This window comes from Copadichromis virginalis, linkage group LG13 (genome assembly GCF_057382275.1).
Source record: "Copadichromis virginalis isolate Kocher_CV1m ecotype Utaka linkage group LG13, C_Virginalis_male_GT1.1, whole genome shotgun sequence".
Classification (NCBI taxonomy): Eukaryota; Metazoa; Chordata; class Actinopteri; order Cichliformes; family Cichlidae; genus Copadichromis; species Copadichromis virginalis.
Window position 1 is genome coordinate 15,726,043 of NC_140630.1, and position 22,162 is coordinate 15,748,204.

Genomic DNA, 22,162 nt, shown 5'->3' on the forward strand with positions numbered 1-22,162 from the left:
CAAACAAAAACAAAAACAGTGCCCAGAGTGCATACAGTGTACTCTGTAAGTGGAGCATCTGTGAAATTGTATTTTGACTGTATAAATAAGCTCTGGATGCCATCTGTACTGAGAGCTGCTCATTAAACTCTGTTAACCTGCAGTACTAATATCTGCAGGGAGAGATGAGTGAGACAAAGACACACCTGCTCCATTTAGGGAAAAGCATTTCTCATTCCCTCAGTGAACATATAGCACCTCCCAAGTAACAGTTATCACATGCAGGCACATATTTACATGTAAAGACATACTCATCATGAGCAAAATCCAGACGGCAAACACTCACAAAAAATAGAGACTGCTATAACGTAGAAACAGTTAACGGAGAGGCCAGAGAGAAGATGAAGGGAGAAAAGAAGGGGAGGAGCTGAACAGTTTCACCTGACCCACTCAAACGCTGCATGTCTGATCTATGGTTCAGTGATTTGTGTACTGCTGAAGCACAGCTATACAAAATACAACCTGTGCAGGGAGCAGACAACTCATTAATGGAGCCCCACATCACGTCTGTATGCCAAACACCATCTGTATTCATTCAGATGCACACACACAGGCATATTTCTGATTCACCCTGGGAGAACAGTAGCAAAGTACACATCGAAAACGCAGGGAACCGATCTTTAATTTAAAGCACAATAAAAATTATGACATCTTAGACATAACATCTCTTATAACCAACTATCAGTATCAAGTGCCATCAACTGTGGCTGTAGCTCATGTGGTAGAGCAGGCCACCTACTAACTGGAAAGTTGGCAGTTCGATCCCAGTCTGCTCCAGTCTACGTGCCAAATGTCCTTGGGAAAGCTACTAACCCTGCGTATGAATGCGTGTGTGAATTTTAGATAGGAAGTGCTTGGGTCAATGTACAAGTTGTGTAAAGCACTGCTCAGCAGCAGTGCTCAGATTAAGTAGAAAAGCACTATATAAGAACCATTTACCATAAATACAAGTCCACACTAGATGAAAAATTATATTATAATAAAAGCACTTTGGCATAGAAAATAGTGCTTGAGTGTATGACTGGCTGAATGAGGCTTATTTAGCTTGCGCTATATAAGTACCAATCTATGTATTCATGACAAAAAACACTCTGTACCAAATCCCAACAGTGCAATACACAACGTTTAAGTGCAGTAGCAATTACCATACATTGGAATACATTGTGACGTGGGAATACAGACAGAAACATAGGCGTGAAACTGGCACGTACCATTTGGGCTCTCCTCGTCAACAGTGACTATGGTTGCAGGGGGACCAGGCCGGGACAGCTTACACTCTGCGTATGCAAGAAAAAAAAATTAAAAACTATGTCTGCATATGATATTCATTTAATTCTGGTTACATCACCAGAATGACACAATGATAAAGAACAATAGTGAACACCTAAAGCAGAGATAGCAGTCTTACCAAACTGGGAATATAATCATTTCATATATACACTGCTCAAAAGAACAAACAAACAAAAAAAACATTCAAGGAACACTTAGTCAGTTTAATTTACTTCATCATCACCAGTGTGTGAATGTGTGTATGAATGGGTGGATGACTGGATGTGTAAAGCGCTTTGGGGTCCTTAGGGACTAGTAAAGCGCTATACAAATACAGGCCATTTACCATCATCAACTCAATCAGTTAACTTAATCAGTTAAGTAGCAGAGGGGGTTGTTAATCAGTTTCAGCAGCTTTAGTGTTAATGGCATTAACAACAGGTGCACTAGAGGGGCAACAATGAGACAAACCCCAAAATGGGAATGGTTTTAAAGGGGGAGGCATTTTCCCCTCCTCATCTTTTAACTGTATTTTAACTAATTTTCAATTTGGCTAGGGTCAGTGTCACTACTGTTAGCATGAGGCAATACCTGGACCCTATAGAGGTTGCACAGGTAGTCCAACTCCAACAAGAGATTCTAAGAGACAGGAGAGGTGGACAGGCCCTAGAAGGTCCTTAACCCTTCTGCATGACCAGTATCTGCTCCTTTGCAGAGGATGAGCACTACAAAATTAGCACTCCAGCAGGCCACTGGTATGAATCTCTCTGAGGGCCTCACATCCTCTAGTGAGCGCTGTGCTCAAACCCTGCAGTTCTATATAGAATAGGGGGACATGTTTAAGTTAATCCAATTAAATTTTGACAGAACACCATTTTTTTCACTTTGATTTTCGAGGTCTCTTTGAATTTAGCCCTGTGAGGTTGATCAGTTTCATGACAGCACACATTACCCAGTGCATATCAGTACAGATATCCAGCATGATTTGTTTTGCCTACTGTAATTTGATGTGTTTTCAAAGTGTTCCTTTAACTTTTTTTGAGCAGTGTATTATATTTTCAAATAATGTCTAAAGATTTAGATTTCATGAAGAAAAATAAATGCTGAAATTACAGTGGTATCATCACTCCTAGTGACAGCAATACATTTACATGTACAGTAGTCACAGTAGTAATCATAAATAAAGTGCTCATATATGGTATGTCACAGAATTATGCTAAAATTGCAAATTAATTGATAAAAAAAAAACCCTGACACTGTTCATATTTCGCAGCTGTAAGGAAATGAATGTCAACATTTTCTCTCAGTGTCACACAGATGCTGTCATGCTGATGTATCATTTTACAACAGGTGGCATCAATGACTGCTGCCACAGAACCATCAGCAGCAATGGACTGTGCGATAGTGACACCAGACAAGCAGGGTGGTGAAAGCATGTGGCAACATCATAAGCAGAGCACTGACGAGAATGGCTTCACAGATGGAGGTCACAGCAGCTAGATGGTACGAGCACATGGGACACAGGTAATGGCAGCTTGACAGACAACAGCAGATGGGGCAGCAGGAGAGGTGGAGACAGGAGAAAGGAAAACGTCTAGCCCAGATGAATAGGTGCTGCAAGGCAACGCTCTCCACAGCCAATGTAAGGAAAGTTCAGGATTAAATGTCATTCATAGAAGAGGTAGAGAGAAATGGCAAAAAGGGAGAATATGGGAATGTTAAAATACAAAAGGAAAACAGACAACAGATGATTGCCCTCTTACCCTCATAGTGCCAGTCTGAAGGAGTCAGAGGTTAGAAATAGAAGAAATAGAAAAAAATATCATCATAAAATAGGAAGAGATATTAGAAAACAGGGCTGAAGAGAGGCAGTTTAATGGAATATAAACTCAAGAGACCTCTCAAAATTGTGGGTATTAGCAAACCCCTCACAGTTTTTGGAGAAATGGCCAGTCGATCTATTCTTTCTGCCAGCAGCTGACTGTTTTGAGAAATGTTGTATGCAGGAAAAATGAAATCAAGTTAAAGTATAAATTCTGTGCTTGTGAAAGAGAAAAAGAAGGTCAGCAGAAGCCTTTTACTAGTTACTCAAAACATCTTTCTATCCTTCTTTTAAATGGCCTCCATCTTGTTATTCATTGAATCTGAAGCAGCTTGCTTTCAGGTGGTGTCGTCTGACATTACATGTAATCAGAGATGGAAATAATGACACCACATCAACAGTCAGCACTCTAATGTTTCACACCCACCTTCTGCTTGACTTCAGTTGTGCAACTATGCACCTGTTGCCAGGATAGTTTTCTTATTAAATATGCATACCCATGAGCCTTTACTAATGTCGTATTTGAAAGTGCACATTAATCAGTGATAAAAACCTGAATGTGATGTTGTTGCATTTTTAAACTGTAGATACACACAATAATTAGCAATTAAATAGCAATGAAAACCTGAGGCTAGAAGAGGGGATATTTTATGCAAATAACCGCATTTTCAGTTTCTTGTGCTCTCTAATCTAAATTTTATTAACGTTTTATCTGGGGCTAGAATTTGCATCCATGTAAAACATCTTTGCTTTGGTCCTTTACTGTCAAAGTGAAGAGCTATTGTCAGTAAGAGACACTATGTTAAAAGGCATAGACTACATTTTCTAATCTAAAATTCCTCACAGTTATTAAACCATCCCGATGTTGCACAGCTAATTCACGAGATGTACTGACGAGTAAATTTTAAAGTTCCATGAGTTTATAGCAATTAGGAAACCTGCACCTTTCGGCTGAAAAAATAGGATTTCCTTTAATAGCGACAAAATGAACAGAGCAACTGGGTCACACCACGCAATCTGAGACATAAACAACAAGCAACATCAAAATCAGTATGCAAATCTGCTCTGAGAGAATATACTCTGTGTGAAGTAGAAGTAGAAGAGTGTGACCGCGTGCATGCGTGTGTATGCATGTGTATGCATGTGTGTGCAAGCGTGCATAATAAAAGTTACTTGCACTCATTTTGAGAAGCTCTTTAAGGGATCATAGGCAGTCTGTTTTGTTAGTTTTGCATATGTGTGTTCGAGCAGTGTTTAGCCGGGTGCACGGCCGTGTGAGCGCGCGCATGTGTAGCTTTAAGTGGTAGTTGCGGCAGTGGGAGAGAAAAGATGTGAAGAGTCTGGTTTGAAGACAAAAGGCAGAACCAAGCAGAGATAAAGAATAGCACCTCCATTTGCAGTGATAACTTTCCTATGTTGCGATCAAAGCACAACCGTAATGCTGCACTCAAATGGATACGAATACAAACACACACAAACCCAAAGCAGCAAAGTGTGCTCACTGTCGTGTTCACTACAAAATGGAAATGATCCCAACTTCTTGCCACATTTACACCTTTTAGCAGCGGGTGATATTTTCTAATGACGCTTTACGTCAGGCTTTCCTCCCATCGAAAAATCCTCCCAGCAGAATGAAAGAATATAAAAGACATTTTCTGGCCAATTCACTTTACTGTGGCTCTTTGGATTTGTAAAAGAATATGCTAAAAGGCATCACCAAAAATCCCCAGTCTGTGCTTTCCTGCGGCATTCAAAATAATAATGCAGGGTAAAATGGGCAGACCATAACAAACACAAATATAGAAAATAAGTAAACACCATCAGAAAACTACTTATGCATTCATCTAACAATCTGACCTGCCCCCATCCTAAAAGTAGAATAGAAAAGATTTTTGTGTGTGTGTGTGTGTGTGTGTGTGTGTGTGTGTGTGTTTGTGTGTGCAGAAGGAAGTCTGTTTTACACTGCAAGGAAAGGGCAAGTTTTTATGCAATGCTATGGGGGAAAAAAACAATAGGATTGTATACAGGAGCGAAATGACGCTACACATATGTGACGTGTACAGCTATAGGGAAGAAAACAGATAAGGATCAAAGTGTAAATATTCTGCGAGCTGTGAATGTTGTCTTATGAAGACCATTCAAGCAATAAAAATAGGAAACAATTCAAAAGCAAAACAGAGCAGAAAAGTTGGAGCAAACGATACAGTTGATTGCAAAGCTGAAAAAGAGCGATAGGCAGCAGCATGAGATCTGATATCTGAAGTCAGTTAACGCTCTTAGGCAGTCTTTGTGTATTTTTAACCAGATTTAATAATAGAAAGCCTATGCACACACATTGAAAAGAGCTGTAGGCAACGGCCAATACAAATCGAAAGTGAATGAGGAAGTCAGTGATGTAGTGTCATACGTCAGTAGATGAAAGGACTGGTTTTTTTTTTTAGCTCCACTTCTGTTTATCAGCTTCACTTCTCTATGTACAGGTAAAGTAAAGAAAGTGGGATATTTGAGTCACACCATCAGGAATAGTTGTGAGAAAATTTCAAGAGAATGTCCAGTAACGATGTCATGCTGTATGCACAACCACACATGCTGGCATGGAAATTTCATGTGTAAAGATTGTGTGAAAACAGCATACTCCACTTCATTCACTTGATTTGTAAAGAAAGACTGAAAAGTGCTTTTAGCAGCACTGAATAATGCAATCAGAATCAGCTTAAGCTCCCGAGATGGACAAAGTGCAGACATATTTGTTCCCACCTCTCTTGCTGTGTTGAAAAATTTTATGTACAAAAGGCATAATGGCCTACGCTGAAGCTACGCCAAGAGACACAAAGTATTCATTTTGTTTCTAAAGTTAATTCACAGATTTACTGATATGATGATTTACATCTATTTTGAATATAATAAGTATTCACTGGCAATTCAGCAGACCAACAGTCAAAAACAGGATTAGGTAGGTTTGGCTGGTTGACATACCGATGTAGTACTGCAAATGTTTATTTCGATGAAAGAACTGTACATTTTAATTTGTGTTATTGCTCTCATCATCATTTTTTATTAACAGGTAACAGTAAGAGGTTATATCAGTAAATCTAACAAGAAAAAAAATCATGACTCAAAAATCTGCTTTCCAAATGAAATGATTATTGGGTGGCTATGGAGTTTTAAGATTCATAAAGATGAGACAAATGCAGCAAACAGCATTCAATCACTGAAGGAAACTGGGGCACTGTACACTTCAGAAGTGTAATCCACAGACAATCAAAATCTTCTAATTTTGACCTTGGGGTAATTTGCTCTCACCTAAAGAGATCTTCTCACTAATCAACCTAACAATGTTGACTCAAAGCCGTAAAACATCAATTACGAAATGATTACTGCTCGTCTTAAAGAAAGTCAGTTGGAAAAAAATGATTGCAAGCAAGCCTCAATCAACTTGCAAAATGCTTGAAATTGAACAAAAAAGTCCTTTCCCAGCTAGAAGATAACATTTAACAAAGGAGCAGAGAGTTGAGAATTCTTCAGACAATGTAAATGAAAACATTAAGTGCTTTGAGCCTGACATTTTTGTATTTTAAAACCAGGACCACCAGCACTTTAAATCACCTAGATTTTAATGCCATCCTGCAACAGCAGCAGTGAGAGCAAAGAAGTCATTTTTTAAATAACTATTTTTTGTAAGCTTTGACAGAAATCAATGTTCAACATTAGGTTTTAGAGATTTTAGTTTTACAATTGTTTTATATTGTTTTGATTACATATCATAAAGGTCACAGCAACACTACTACTGTAAAAGAAGAATGTTATGGAAAAGTTAAAAGTGGATGTAATTTTTGGACAGGGCACCAATTTGTCAAGGGACAACCATCCGTGTTTAAATCCACACCTATAGTTAATTTAGAATCACCACTAAGATTGGTGGTAGACCGGGGGAGAACCGCATAGTCATGGGGAAAACATGCAGACTCTAACCAGAAAGGCCTCTGACTGGATTTGAACTCAGGACCTTCTTGCTGTGAGGCGACAGCGCTCACCACTGCACCACCCTGCTAATTTTTTTTGTTAAGTAGAAGAGTTCAAGTTTGTCTTCTCATCCACATCTGCCTCCTCTACACTGGACTTGCAGCCTCTCTCTCATTGAGTGTCCACACTGGCCCGCCCCAGTTTGCAGCCACATTTCACTCTTTATTTGCTTGGATTAGTACACTACACTGGGCTCTCCACTCAGTTCAGCTATGGTTCCCCCGCTAGCAACCTGCCTGGTTCTCCACTCGACCTGTCACACACTCTGCCCTGCTCTTCACTGTCACAACATCCCATCAGCGACCCCTTCAGCCCTGCAGTAATTATTTAAATCTAACTACAATCCCCGATATATTCACTTATCAGCTCTGGCTTATGCAGTCTTTAAACCAAGATGTGTGTAAACAATATCTGTTACTAGGCAACCAGGTATGCTGCAAATGCTGAGCATAGTATTTTATACAGATTTCAATAAGGGTCATAAAAGACTCCAAAAAGACAGTTACAGATATAAGTGGTAACCCCCCCACTACCCAAAATTCACTATATGATAAATAAAGCCATGCTATGAAAAGTCATGAAATATGAGATTATAGGTTTTATCTGAACAAACACCATCCGCTTAACTTTTCAGGATTTTTAAATAGTCATAATGGTTAAATAAATCAAAGTTAAAATTCGTGATGGCACACTGGATTATTTAGGGCTTGTTAAGGGAATGTCTGCACTCCTCGTACTACAAGTAGATAATACTAGACATAGTATATACGTAGTATGTTTTTCTCCTGTACACATTTCTTTCAATGTTATTTTAATAATCAGACGGTCTTCTGACAATCTTTTAAGCAATTCAAGCCTTTTTAAGGCAGCTTACTACATTGCTGGAGCACCATATCTATAATGATATGAATTTTGCTCACTGACATATAGTTTCAGAAGGCATTTTTTACCTGCCACCCCTCCAACAGCCTGTGCTTTCCCGTGGCTTCATCTCCAAATGCAGCTTTTTAGCAACCAATAAATCAAACTGCTGCTCCAAGGGAGTGGATATCTCAGAAAACAGACTTTAAAGGACAACTAACCTAACAAGCATGTGGTCCAGGAGGGCCGTGCTGTCTCAATCAATACCGTAGACATTTGTAACAAACATACAAAGGATAAGAAGTATCTTATTTAAATAACTAAGAAATGCAAATGGTTTCACAAACTGGAGTGAACTGTATTTGCCCTCTCTAGATGTTGGCACTCATTAAAAACTGTCAAAATAAGCATGGGATCAAAAAAAAAGGGACGGGGGGAGGGGGGGGGGGTGAATGAGAAAGGGCAAAAGCAAAAGAGAGGAAAGTTGGAACTCATCTCTCATCCTGTAGATGGATGGCAAACAGCCAACTCAACACAAAGCTTCTCTTATCATAAAATGACTTGTACCATATGTCCGTACATAATCATGAACGCTTCCCCACTTTCATATAAATATCAGGCTCTGTGTGATAAGAAAATGTCTAACACAGCCTATGGAAAGTTATTCTAACAGGAAAATCTTGATGACATAATTTCTTGTATTTTCCATATTTTTTTTTCCCCCCTCATCTTTCAGACACAACACCAGTAGGCTCTCTGAGGGAGGAATGTCGGCTGATCTCCGGTTTGACCAAAATCCATTTAGAAAAACTTCAAGGTTGGAGGTTAGAGTCATGACTAATCCCTGGGGTGGCAGAGAGCCCAGGGCAGGGATGAGTAGAGACAGAGCAAACATGGACACGGTTTTAATTTCCCAGTTGGATTGGCGGAGTTTATTTTGCACAGATCCATGTCCAGTGGGGAATTCTGAAACAGGTCCAGTTGGGCTTCGAAAAAGATGGTCAGAGGGCAGAGGGTAGCTATCCAGTTCCTTACATGTCTGCCAGGAAATGGCTGCATATGCAGATGAGAATTCTGTGTTATATCTTAAAGGGTTAAGGACAGTTGTCCACAAAGGCTCGCTATCAAAGCCTAAATTGGCTCTTGATGCTAAACGGTAATCTATAAGATCAATTAATATTTTACGATCAATGCCTTGATTCGAATTGTGTGCTGTTATATTTGTTAATAGTCAAATAGTCAAAAAGCCCTGAGTTTAGAACCAACATTTAGCTTTAAAAACACACATCAGTTGTAACAAGATAAAGCTTTACACCACTGCACAATGCACTGTTTTCAGGTAGATATGCTTCATTTTACATACAGAAAATTCTGACTTGCCATCTGCTCTTCAGTGCAGTTTTTAATGAGCAAACACCATCAGTGGGAAACTGATTTCAGATGTATTCACTAATGCTCTTAGCATGGTTGTCTTGCTTTTTCACGCATATATACTCCAGTTCAACAAGTCTTTACAGAGAAGCTCAACATATTTTTCATGCTGTTTTTATTATAACTACGTGGTGTCATTTAGAGCAACTGCAGACTTTTATTTCCTGAAGCTTCTTTTTTCTAATCATGCATTATGCAAACGAATGGGGTGTGGTTATAGTTCGGGCAGTGTCTCTGTGCGAATTTGGCACAGCAGTGCATCCCAGATTGCATTTCACACCAACCAACAGCAGCGGCAGAAAGTAAAACTAACAGTTCTAAAGATTTATTTCCCAGACATTTATTTATGTGTTTACTCATGTAATTAATATTTATTCATGTATTTAAGGATTACAAAACAACAGTTGAGAATCTGTGAATCCAGGGAATCCTGTGTGCTCCATATACATTTATCCATTCACTATCCGGTTGTTCAGTGATGACGCAACGAATCCTACTTCCGGGCCTAAAGTAGTCTGCGTTTAATATGGCGTTTGTGTTGTTGACATGCTTAATGTTATGTATTTTCTTCTATTTGATCTCAAAAAGCTCCTAAAACAGTCAGTGATCACTGTTGACCTCCCTCGGCTTTTATTACCGCTAACAGTGTTGGGAAGGTTACTTTTAAAATGTATTCCATTACAGAATACAGAATACATGCCCCAAAATGTATTCTGTAACCTATTCCGTTACGTTACTCAATGACAGTAACGTATTCTGAATACTTTGGATTACTTAATATATTGTGGCGAGTTCAGACAAGGAGGAGACAGAGGTATCGTTTGGTCTTGCTTCCCGTGAGCTAGCCAGGGAGCACAGCCGTTTATTACATTTGCAGAAGAACACACTGCCACTAGCTAACTGCTCAGCGTGGCAACCACAACACACATAGGGCGCCCTCTGACCCCGGAAGGACACACCGTCGCAACGAGAGGGCGTCACCCGTCACCATGGCAACATACACAAAACATAACTGTACAAGCAGAACCCCGAACAGCCCTGACCCGCTACAATATTATCATGCTTTTTACAACAACGTGAATGTACTATTGCTGTGTGATTTATTACTATTACTGAAGGTCCGCGACTCCGAACTGTAGTAAAGGGACCTCTGACTAATGCTGGGCTCACACTGTGCGATTTTTGGCCCATTTTGAGCCGATTTTGAGTCGTGCGATCGTTTTGGCGATCGGCCCGATTTTGGCCTTCATCGTGCGTCGTGCATCGTATAGTATACGTGGGGTAACGAGAAGCGATTGACACCTCACGACCAGCTCCCGATCATCAATCGCTTGGTCGTGAGGGTGTCACCGCAGTTTGCCACACTGCGCACGCGCAAACACAAATGTCAGCGAAAAAGACGGCGTAGCACGGCAGTGCAGCGTGTGATCTGGACACAAGCGATGGAGGCACAACCTGTAGAACCATCCGAGCCCTTTCGATGTGGCCTCACAAAATTATCACGACCACAACAACCGTGAAAATAGTTGGATCGACACTGCTGCTCAATCACAGCTGCCTGACCAATGTTTTTCATTAGCAATTTAGCAAAGTTGATGGTGGTGTATGGAACGCCAGGACTGCCATAATGAATTAATTAAATACACCATTAAATAATTAATTAAATGTGGCAATAATTAATTAAAATTGGAATTAATTAATTAAATAAATAGTTATGACACATGTAATTAATTAATTATTGACACATTTAATTAATTATTTATGTATTTCACATTTTAATTAATTATTGACACATTTAATTAATTAATTATTGACACATTTAATTAATTATTTATGTATTTCACATTTTAATTAATTATTGACACATTTCATTAATTATTGACACATTTAATTAATTATTTAATGATATATTTATTTATTTCATTTTGGCAGTCCTGACGCCTGGCTCTCGTCATGAAATAATTTTATCTGTCAGCCTCACCCATCAAACTCAGGGGGCGGGGTTAACGCTGCCCATGCAGCTTCTCTAACATTTGATTGGTTGCCGTGCAAAGTAAGTCAAAACAGGTCGATCCTAGAAAATCGATTGCTTGTGTAGACTTGGGGCAGCCAGTTATCCCAGAATGCAGATCAAATCACAAGCAGCAATGGTGGTGGTGTAGTTTTAAAATACCCCGTTTTTCTGTCACCAGCTACACTTTTAACAGTGTTTTAGCCGCGAATGTCGCGACGTATGTCTGGTCAGGTTGTCAACATAGAACATGTTTGCAAAAGTGCTCAGATGTTTTCAGAGATTTCACTAGCTCTGCTAACAGTTAGCATGCAGAGTGCACCGAGGGGGTTACGTTAACCGGTTTGTTTACATATTCCACTCTCCGTGTTCCACATGTTGCATTCGCAGATTCTCATTTTCACCGAACGATCGTCTCTTTCCGCCTGGTCTTGTGTCTCTGTGCTTCTGTAACATAAAGAACGAGCTGACATTTTTCTCACGAAACCAGCGATCAGCTCAACAGACCCTCAGTTTACCTGCATGCATCCTCCTCCTCATCTGTCAGCTGTTTAACACCTGCTGCTAATTCAAGAAACACGCCTAGTTACCTGGTGATAGTCACAGTTTAACTGGGCAGCCGGTGCTCGATATAACGCAATGTCAGCGCATTTTTCTGCACAAGATAAGTAAATATAGTGTTTTCCCCGAGCGCAGAGCTGCTGGAGCTCGTTTCCTTACAGAGCACTTTATAGGCGAACAGCTTTATCAGCGGCTGATGTCCAATCACCGGCACACAGCTTTCAAACCTCAGCTGAGTTTTAGCTCTCAGTGGTTAAACGCTGGACTTCATTCACTCAGGTTCTGTCTGTCGGGTCACGTTTACTTCGCTGTTTTATTTACAACTGAGCAAATCGGTTTGGCTGAGGTTAAAGTTACGTTTCATAACTGCATAGTTTCACAGACGTTTAATGGTTCACTGGCACATGTGTTAGACTGAACTATCATCTAAATATCATCTGTTTTTTAATAGTTATTCAACTGTATTCTAAGCACCAGCTGTCTGTTAGAATGTGATTTTTTTTCTCTCTCTGTTGGCAGAGGTATAAAAATGCGCAGGAAAATCTGACATGCATGGCGAACTTCACCGACGATATTTAGGGAGGAATAAACACACATCAAACATAAATGAACCATTTGTCTGTCTCCATAATTGAGAGAATTTTCTCTTCTTATGTCAACACTCTCTCTCTTTTTTTTTGCTTTTTTTTTGCTTTTTCGGTCATGTTATGTTTACCTGTCAAAGGCTTGTTACAAACTATGAAACACATTGTGCAGACTTCTGGATGTTAGAAGAAAACGAATACTGCTCATGAATGAGACTAAAGGCAGGAAGGTGTCCTTTAAAACTAAACATGTTAATAGGACCTCCCTGTTTATATCATAGTTTATGATATAGCACGTGTATTTCAGTAATAGCCTGCTGAGGCCACTATACGTGCTGGCCTCATATCAAATGTGAAGGCAGACTGAGTCTATGTTTGACGTTTTTTATATCTAATCTTCCTTTTCAAACATTTAAACAGCAGCGAGTCTGCAGCTGAGGGAATACAAATTCAAATTGTCGGAACAGGTTTGCTCGTTTCTTGGATTCATTTGGTGATTTATTAAATGTATAACTGTTATTCTAATCTGCTGCTGAGTCTCTTACACTTTTCTTTATGCTGTATATTTTCACGTCTCTGGAATAGTTGGCAGTTAGATAGTCAGCTGGGAAACTTTGTGTTAACTCATGGAGCTGAGGATATCGTGGATATGCTGACCTCGCTGCGTGGTGTACAGAGCGAGGTCAGCATGATTAATATTCACAATAAAAATATTAGCCGAACATCATGAAGTCTGTATGTGTTTCATAGTGTCGAACAACCTTTGTACAGTTAAAGCCAGCAGTTACTACATGACGGAAACACCAACGTTATCTCTTTTATGTGTTTATACACAGGTCACGCTGATTACTGAACAAAAACCCAAAGATCAGATGTTAAACAGATTTATTTGCTCTCTCTCCTCCTTAAACATGTTTTTAATGTTAGTTATAATTCAGAATTGGCGACTGAAACACGTAGGACACATAAGAACATCAGGAAATAAAACATCGATAAATATAACCTCAGTAAAAGAAGTCAGCGGGGGTTACTACAGCTGTGTACCGGGGCCTGTGCTTTGTCGGTGGGATTGCTTGCGAGGCGAGCGGGTCTATCCCACGCTTTGCCGTGAGACTGGGCAGACATCTCCGAAATCATCGAAACACTTTTGCAAAGAGGCTGTATCTTGACAAACCGACCAGACACATGAAGATTAAACCACTACATTCTCGGCTAAAAAAATATTAAAACGGTATTTGGTAACACACAAACAGGGTTTTTCAAAGCTCAGTTCTGTTAGCTTCCACATGCCGGTTGTTGTGTGCTAGAAACAATGGCCACCAGGCCAAAGCAATGGTTTTGACTCGATCAGCGTTAACCCCGCCCCCTGAGTTTGATGGGTGAGGCTGACAGATAAAATTATTTCATGATGAGAGCCAGGCGTCAGGACTGCCAAAATGAAATAAATAAATATATCATTAAATAATTAATTAAATGTGTCAATAATTAATGAAATGTGTCAATAATTAATTAAAATGTGAAATACATAAATAATTAATTAAATGTGTCAATAATTAATTAATTAAATGTGTCAATAATTAATTAAAATGTGAAATACATAAATAATTAATTAAATGTGTCAATAATTAATTAATTACATGTGTCATAACTATTTATTTAATTAATTAATTCCAATTTTAATTAATTATTGCTACATTTAATTAATTATTTAATGGTGTATTTAATTAATTCATTATGGCAGTCCTGGCGTTCCATATCTTCTTGGCTGCAGTGGTTATTATTATATTTACATGCTTCCAGCTCCCGTTTTTGCTCGATGACTGCTCGTACCTTTCCACTCCCCTTTTTCTCCCTCCTAGCGCTCACAGACACATAACGTGTATGGCAGTCCATTCTCCCAGCAGCACGGACTACACTGAACATGATGCTACATTCTTTAGAGCTATGCTTGTAGCATTCTGCCTGTTAGCTTAGCACAACAACAACAACAACAACGAAAAGGCGCTCTCTCACCCAGGAAACACACAGTCGCAGAGAGAGAGAGCGTCGCCCTGTAACCATGGCAACCGTAACGCTGCCGCCTGGAACAAAAGAAGTTAGCTGTCAAACAAAACCCAAACAGTCCTGACCCGCGACAAAATGAAACAGGAAAGTACCCCAGTGTATTCCATTTATTTCAACAAAGTAACTGTATTCTGAATACCACCTTTTTAAACGGTAACTGTAACGGAATACAGTTACTCATATTTTGTATTCTAAATACGTAACGGCGGTACATGTATTCCGTTACTCCCCAACACTGACCGCTAATCATTTATTTAAGCTCAGTTTTTAAAACCTTAGGATGTAGCTACAGCCCAGCCTATGCAGCAGTATATGAATGACTAACCTCGTATTATGGATGGATTATCTCAGTTGTTCTCCTGGCTGAAGTTTGGTCCTTTTACAGCATCCTGCCATGCGATTACATTTGTTCCTGACCACCGAGAACACTCACGTTAACTTTTATCGAGTGGAAAAAAAAGTTAGCTTTTTTATATTATGCTAACATAGCTGTGTCGCTAGCGGTCACGTAGCACATCATTATATACCAGCTAGCCAAACTTCAGTAACCCTACAAACGTCACTGCTGTTTAGTTTTCTGTCTTCATTTATGTTGGAAGTGATAACAGAGCTGTACGTTTTAATTTGTTTCCAAAACCCCGCAGTCAGGACATGCTATATTGTATTTAGATAGAAGCTAGCGAGCTAACTCCCTGCTAACTTCTAACTCCGTTAAATGTCATAAATTCCGTTTTCATGGATGCCTGGATGTTAAACTCAATTGTTACACCTGGTAGAGCAGAACGCTGATCATTTTATTAAAGATGAAAGACTTTAGACAGTTTTTCAACTCTCAGTAATGCCATAGTGATCGTTTGATATATGGACCTGCAGCGGAGTTTAGGTCCAGACACGGCTAGTGACATCAGACTGAACAATCGGATTGTCATACATGAGAGGGGGGGAAGGGGACACATACACACACGCACACACACACACAGCTAAGTTTATAGTATGTTGAGACAGACTGTGCTATTTGCATTGTTCCCATTCTGGTTCAATCATTGTCAATCTCAATTTCAGTCTCTTTTTTTCCTTAAAAATCATTAGTGGTGTGTCTCTGTGGGTCTCTCTGTTTAATTAATTTGATGTTCTAACTTTAAACGATCACATGTGGAAAGATGTGGTAAAAAAAAAAAATTGACTGTAGTAGTTATTGTAAATGTGAAGATGAAACTCAGAAACTGAAATGAATTCCTGCAGCATCATCAAATTCATTAGTGGCTTACAATGTAAGAGAGAAGGGGATTACTTTACTGATGTGTAATCCCTTTCAGAGACTTCCTCCCCTACTCTTCTTTAGTTTCTCCCCCACCCCCTTGCTGCCCCTCTGTGTCTGTGTGAGGTTAACCACACAGACAGCACGGTAAAGGTTGCAATCACGCTCCCAGTGAACAGTTCACCAGACACACGTGTTCACATACTGAGCTTTAGGATGAGCCTGTCCTGGGCAGCGCAGGAGCCATCTTAACAAGAGGGCCCCCACTCCCCCCCAATCACGCTTCTTGTCCTACCCGGAGCCTGATTACAACCTACTGGCAAGCAGATTATAACCCCTCCCCCCCGTTCAGTCCAACGCTTCCCCATTCCACAATCCTCTGCCGCAGCCAGTCACAGTCTGCACATCTGGGTCCTAATCAGACAATTCCAAAAATAGACAAACAATTGTGGGTCAAAATGGATGTGCAGATGGGAAGAGAAGGAAAGAGAGGCTAACAGGCATAAAGATGCAAACTGTAGGAGTGAAGAATGTAGGCTGATGTCACATAGCACATATTAAGTAGTCCAAACTTCACCACACATATTCTGACATGGTACTCAACATCTGGATTTAGTGACAGAGGGATTTGTTTGTATGACTGGACAGTCTGGCCACTGTGGTAGGACTAAAGTTTGACCTTTCATTATCATTAACCTGCTGCAAGGGAACAATTGACATACATGAGGAGCACTGCATGGTTTACCTGCATATAAATAGTGAAGAGATTTTCTGCCAGGAGAAAACATTGAACCAAAAGCACGGCAAAGTGAGAGCCTGATGCTGCAAGGTAAGGAGGAGAACATGAAGGGATGGTACATGGGAGAGAGGATTATTAATTAAAAATGAAAACAGCAAATCTGTTAAGGACAGGAATTAAGGGACAGAATACAGAGGGAAAAAACAAAACAGAAATTCAGTTCTCCATTAACTGAAACTAAAAGGCAATTACAGATTTGGCAGAGTTTGAAATTATTAGCACAACAGTTATTTTTTTCCACAGAGAATGAGCTATAAGTTAATTAGAGGAAAATGACACAATAACAAATAAGTTAATGTTTTTTGTTGTTGAATAAACTGTATACTTTAACAGGTCCCTGCATGAATGCATTCATTAAATCAATTAATTCATTAGAGAAGAAAAGCATTTTTTTAAAGCCAGACTTATTTTCTCTCACAAAGTCCTCATTCATATTACTTAAAAGACTAAGTATTATAATATCTCTTTGCTTGAAAGCCAGTGTGGCATCCACAGGAAGTGCACACATCTCCTTACAGCTTGATGCCATTAAAAAAAAAAGCTCTGGTTGCTGTTTTCATTTGATAGAGAACAAACACACTGACAGAGTCAAATACCAAGGGCGCCTTGAGGTGGGCAGAGTAAGAAGATTTATGAGTGAGAAGATGAGAGATGTGCTGTTGAGGGAGGTGGAAATCCCTGCTCAAATCAAGAGCATCCCTGGATGACAGTGAGTGGCAAAGGGAGGAAACAACAGCACCCACGTTTACCCTTACCCTTCAAAACCACAACAGTTCGTAAACATTCAGTCTCACCGGCTGTTTCAACTATGACACAGTGGATAATTCAGTTCACAGACTATGGTCTAATCAGAGATCGTTTTTGAGCCTCATAATTATTTCTGTCTGCTGCCACTCAAATTACAGGCTGCAACCACATCGATAATCAGCATAAAAAGTCTGACATGGTCAGTCTTCATATTCAGCGCAGATCATTGTAATGTGTCAGGTTTATGCTTGCTGTAGCTTGCTTCTAAGCCCTTCTAGCCCTGAAAGTTGGACAAACATTGCAAAATTTTGCTGCTTTAACACACATTACATATTTCCATCGACTTTCCTGTATGGCCCTAACCTGCAGCTTTCCAGCTCACACCGTATGGGGTCGATCAACATGTGGAGCTCAGACAGAATGCAAGCACAAATCCTCTGTGAGGGCTGTGTCCTCAGTATTGATGCAAACAGAGTAAGGTATCATTACTCTGTGCAAATCCGGAGCTGCAATTGAAGGCCTGGCTTTAATGATTAATTAAACAATCATGACTGTCCTGCACTTGTCTCAGTGGACATGTTTTAACTTATGAGTAAACAATTTAGAGCTTTACTATAGAACATTACTGACAACTGTTTTTATTGTATAATATTGTTTTCTAATTGATAATATGTTAGCACCAACTTAACTATTTAAGTAGCAGCTATGGACAATAAGTTTGTAGGTGGACATCAAAGACCGTGTTGAATCATACAGAGATTCCACTGGTTACTGGAAGTAGTGGCATATCCCTTCTTTACCTTAACACACCTGGAGTTCATAGACAAAACTTTTAAGCACACAAGGTCTGACACAATGAGATGTGATGGGTATATGGGTTGATTTCTCTGAAACTCACAAATGCACAGCCTAACGTTTAGAACCAGAGCATTAAATCCTGAGAAATTCTAATAACCAGAAAGGGCAAACTATTTTAGCATTAATATATACACTCAGCAGTTGCTTTGTTAGTTAGACCTGTTCATATATATATATATATATATATCAGGAAGTGGCATACACAAAACTTAACCACAGTAAAATTAAGAGTTATGCCACAAATATGTTCAATTTTATATAGAAATCAGAATTTACATTGTCTTTCGATATGCCAGAATGTGCAGTTTGAGAAACAAAAGATCACTCTGCACAGCGAAGGGTTCCTGCTGCAGAGCTCTGTGTTTATAGAAGAAAGAGTAAGGGGTGGGCAACTTTGCAGGGAGGTTCTAAGCTGCCCAACTAAAACAGTACTGGTATTTTCTGTGCTATTTTTCATTGGCTGAACATTTAATTTTATTGCTTTACTACTTTACTGGGTTGGCATGATGAAAAAATTTGGCTGGGCTAAGCAGTGTATTTCTTTAAAATAACTCCACCAATAACTAACCTCACTGCAGCACACTGTAATGTTTGAATACTGGGAGGGATAAAAGAGCATCATAGAGCAAATGTCCTCAAGCAAACATGTTTCCTGAAGCATAGTTTAATTTACCTCAAGGTCACTGAACCTAAAGCACTATTTGTACCGTATGTTCACCAACACTGTATGAGATGTTTATAAATCAATACGGTTTAAATCAATAGTATGTTTGTGTACAATAGCCAATATAATAAAAGAAATTATCCACAAAACCATATCCCACAAGGATATTCCCCAGCTGTTATGCTTTGGGTCAACAGTTTCATCACTACACATACCAACACCGATCTATTAAATGCGGTTGAAGCCTCAGTGTGAACTCATCCAACAAGGAAACCACAAGGTTCACCTTCAAAGGTTCAGCGAGTCATAAAGGATGTCATCTCTCTTCTCTTCTGTGCTAAAAAGATATCACATAAATCCAAGAAAATCTGAATTCAAATATACTCTTATATGAAATGCTTTTATATTAATAAAAATTTCTTGTCAAGAAAGCCTGGGAAGCAGGTACAGGATGAAACGAAGAAGGAAACGGAGTTGGGAAAAAGGGAATTTGCTTCAAGTACAGCACCTTAAAGTTGACCTGAATTGCAATATTGCAACACAGTCGGGATTTGAAGCATGTCTGTATGTGCTGCTTCCTTTAACCGTTATGTTTAAAGACATGCCGATTTTATACAGCTGGAAATCACTTTTGACTAGCACCTGCTACAAACTCAGTGAGTAGAAACTACAAAAACCACCTTTCTAATAAACCTGAGCATTTAACTACAAGGCAAAAAATGTTAGCATGATCAGTGAACTTAATGAGCATCCTCTTTCTAAATAATAACCTTTGAAAACAATTAACGCCTCAGGTTACCACATACTTTATAATAATTAGCGTGATGTAGCTGTGGAAATTTTTTTCTAACAATGCAGGTCTGTTGTAGCAAAAAAACCCAAAACATTGCCTTTCACACATTACAAGTGTCCACTGACGAGTCAGCTACAGTTAACTGAAAAGGAGGAGTGATGGCCTTAGTGCTGGCTGCTCATACCTTCTGTGTTCTGGCCCCAGCTGTGGGTTAGCAAAGAGAGGATTGCCATTCCTGTCCCCAGCCATCTGACGAGCCACCACCCCCGTCGCATCTTCCGTCAAGCCTTATTGCTTGCCCACCTGCACAAAACAAATCACCAGAAATAGTTTTTCATTCATTTGGTCAGTCAGTCTCTAAGTTACTTAAATGCACAGCTGAGACCGACCCATAGCCTAACATACATATGTATATCAATATATGTACAAACACAGGGCACTCCTTTCCCAAGCAGTTGATCTTGTTACCCAATACAGCATCCACGTAAAACATTACTGAAGTAGAGGCAAACTGCTATGACTAACATAAGAATTTCAAGGAAAACTAAATACAAACATGCTTTTAATGTACTTAGAATACTGTGTCACTATAAGAGTGGTGTTTTAAAAGCTTGCCTCATTTCATCTTCAGCTTTTACAACTTTCATTTAATGGAATTTATTCCCTCTCCTATCGCTTTAAGCTGACCTTCTTCCTTCATTCTACTTCATGGAGCAAACCACCAACCTTTTAAAGCACCTTACTCTACAGAGAGTGAATACTTTTTACACATGAAGAAGAAAAAGAAAATCATGTAGCATCTAATAGCCTAACACTGCACACTGGATGAAAAAGAAGCCCCCGTGTTGTATCACAAATATTACAAACTGCAGTACAGACAACATGAGCTCAATATATTATGATGGTGCGTGGACTACTGGGGGATTTAAAGTAAATACACATATTCTGGATCTAGTGGAAATTACAAGCAAAGCAGTGCCTACAGATTATATGTTGAGCCTTGTTGTGCCACTCGCGCACCGTACCACAGCAAACAGCATTCACTCCGAGCTAAAGCAAGGTAAAGTGTCAGTATGAGGAATAGAAGGGTTCTATCTGTCTGTGCTATTTGATGTCACACCTCACTCACAAGGCTTATTCTCATTGCAGCTGATAAGCTGTGAAATCAGCTTTCATAGCATATGCTAAGGGGACAAGAGGGGGGTCACAAGCATCAACACTCTCATATCAAAGCACGCTTGACAAAGTCAAACCTCTAACTCACACTATCAGCACCTCTTTATTTGTAATGTTGATTTCCCTTTATTTTCACTCATTTTTGTCTTTCACTCACATTGGGAAGCACACCTTTACCTCTCACTTTCACACGAACCTGTGCAGACACGTATCTAAACACATTTTAAACAAACACACCTGAACAATAGTTGTCTCCCACGAACACTCTCTGGACAGCCGGAGACTACTGTGGTCTCGTCTCTAATGGTGCAACAACAGGGGTGATTTCACACTGGTTTCCTATTCACTCACTGCTTTCTCATCTCTCTTGCTCCCAGTGGTGCTCCCTTTTGAAGCAGATTTGATTTCCCACATTCGTACATCTTTCTTTCTTAAGAGGGCTGAGTAAGATTGCTTTGATCCCTTTCACATGAGAAAACCCAGACCTGCACAACCAGCCACCCTGAGGAGAAAAGTCATTTCTTTCGCAGCTTCTTCTTGGTTGACATGGGAACACAGTATCTAATTTACATATGCTAACAAGGATTCTCCAACTTTAATGAACAGGGAACCTGGAGAGATGCTGACCAAGTGGCGTAAAATGCCTCCAATACTCTGTTTACGCAGCAGTACTTTCATAGTGGTCCACAAGTGACATCATCAAAGTCAAGTCAAAGTCAAAGTCACCTTTATTGTCAATTCTGCCACATGTACAGGACATACAGAGAATAGAAACTACGTTACTCTCAATCCCTAGATAAAATAGCAAATGAAATGATCATCAAGAGATTTCAAGGTTTTCAGCAACAATGCAACAAAAAAAAAGCTCAAACAGAAACAGTTTATTTCCACTCTGCTCCACCTTGATGCATATCATGTCCCAGTAATTCAATCACAACTACCCCCGCAAGTTGCTGTAGAAATTTTTTAGATGTTTATACAGCATCTCTGCCATCCTCTCTCTTTGATGAAAAGTGATTAAACTTTACAATAGCGTGGGCAGAGTTGAATGAAGCAATCAGAGTTATGGATTACATAGATAGTGAAGATGTAGTTCTCTACTCCTCAGTGCAGGGGCTTTGCACTTCCTGAAAGGAAGAAAATGTGCTCGTCTCTGTTTTCTCCTCTGTTTGTGTTACTTTGATCGCCTCTCATCCAGAATA

The 22,162-nt window shown here is 39.6% G+C and overlaps 1 protein-coding gene across 1 annotated transcript in view; it reads right to left on the minus strand.

Annotated features, from left to right (window-relative positions):
* Nucleotides 1-22,162, minus strand: part of LOC146695404 (protocadherin-15-like) — a 224,604-nt gene that overhangs the window by 132,909 nt on the left and 69,533 nt on the right. Inside the window, exons 2-4 of the mRNA XM_085477537.1 lie at nt 19,969-20,087; nt 3,072-3,086; nt 1,251-1,316 (exon numbers count right to left, since the gene is read on the minus strand). Coding sequence (XP_085333663.1) covers nt 1,251-1,316; nt 3,072-3,086; nt 19,969-20,059 — 172 coding nt within the window. The 5' untranslated portion in view covers nt 20,060-20,087. The remainder of the gene's footprint in view (nt 1-1,250; nt 1,317-3,071; nt 3,087-19,968; nt 20,088-22,162) is intronic.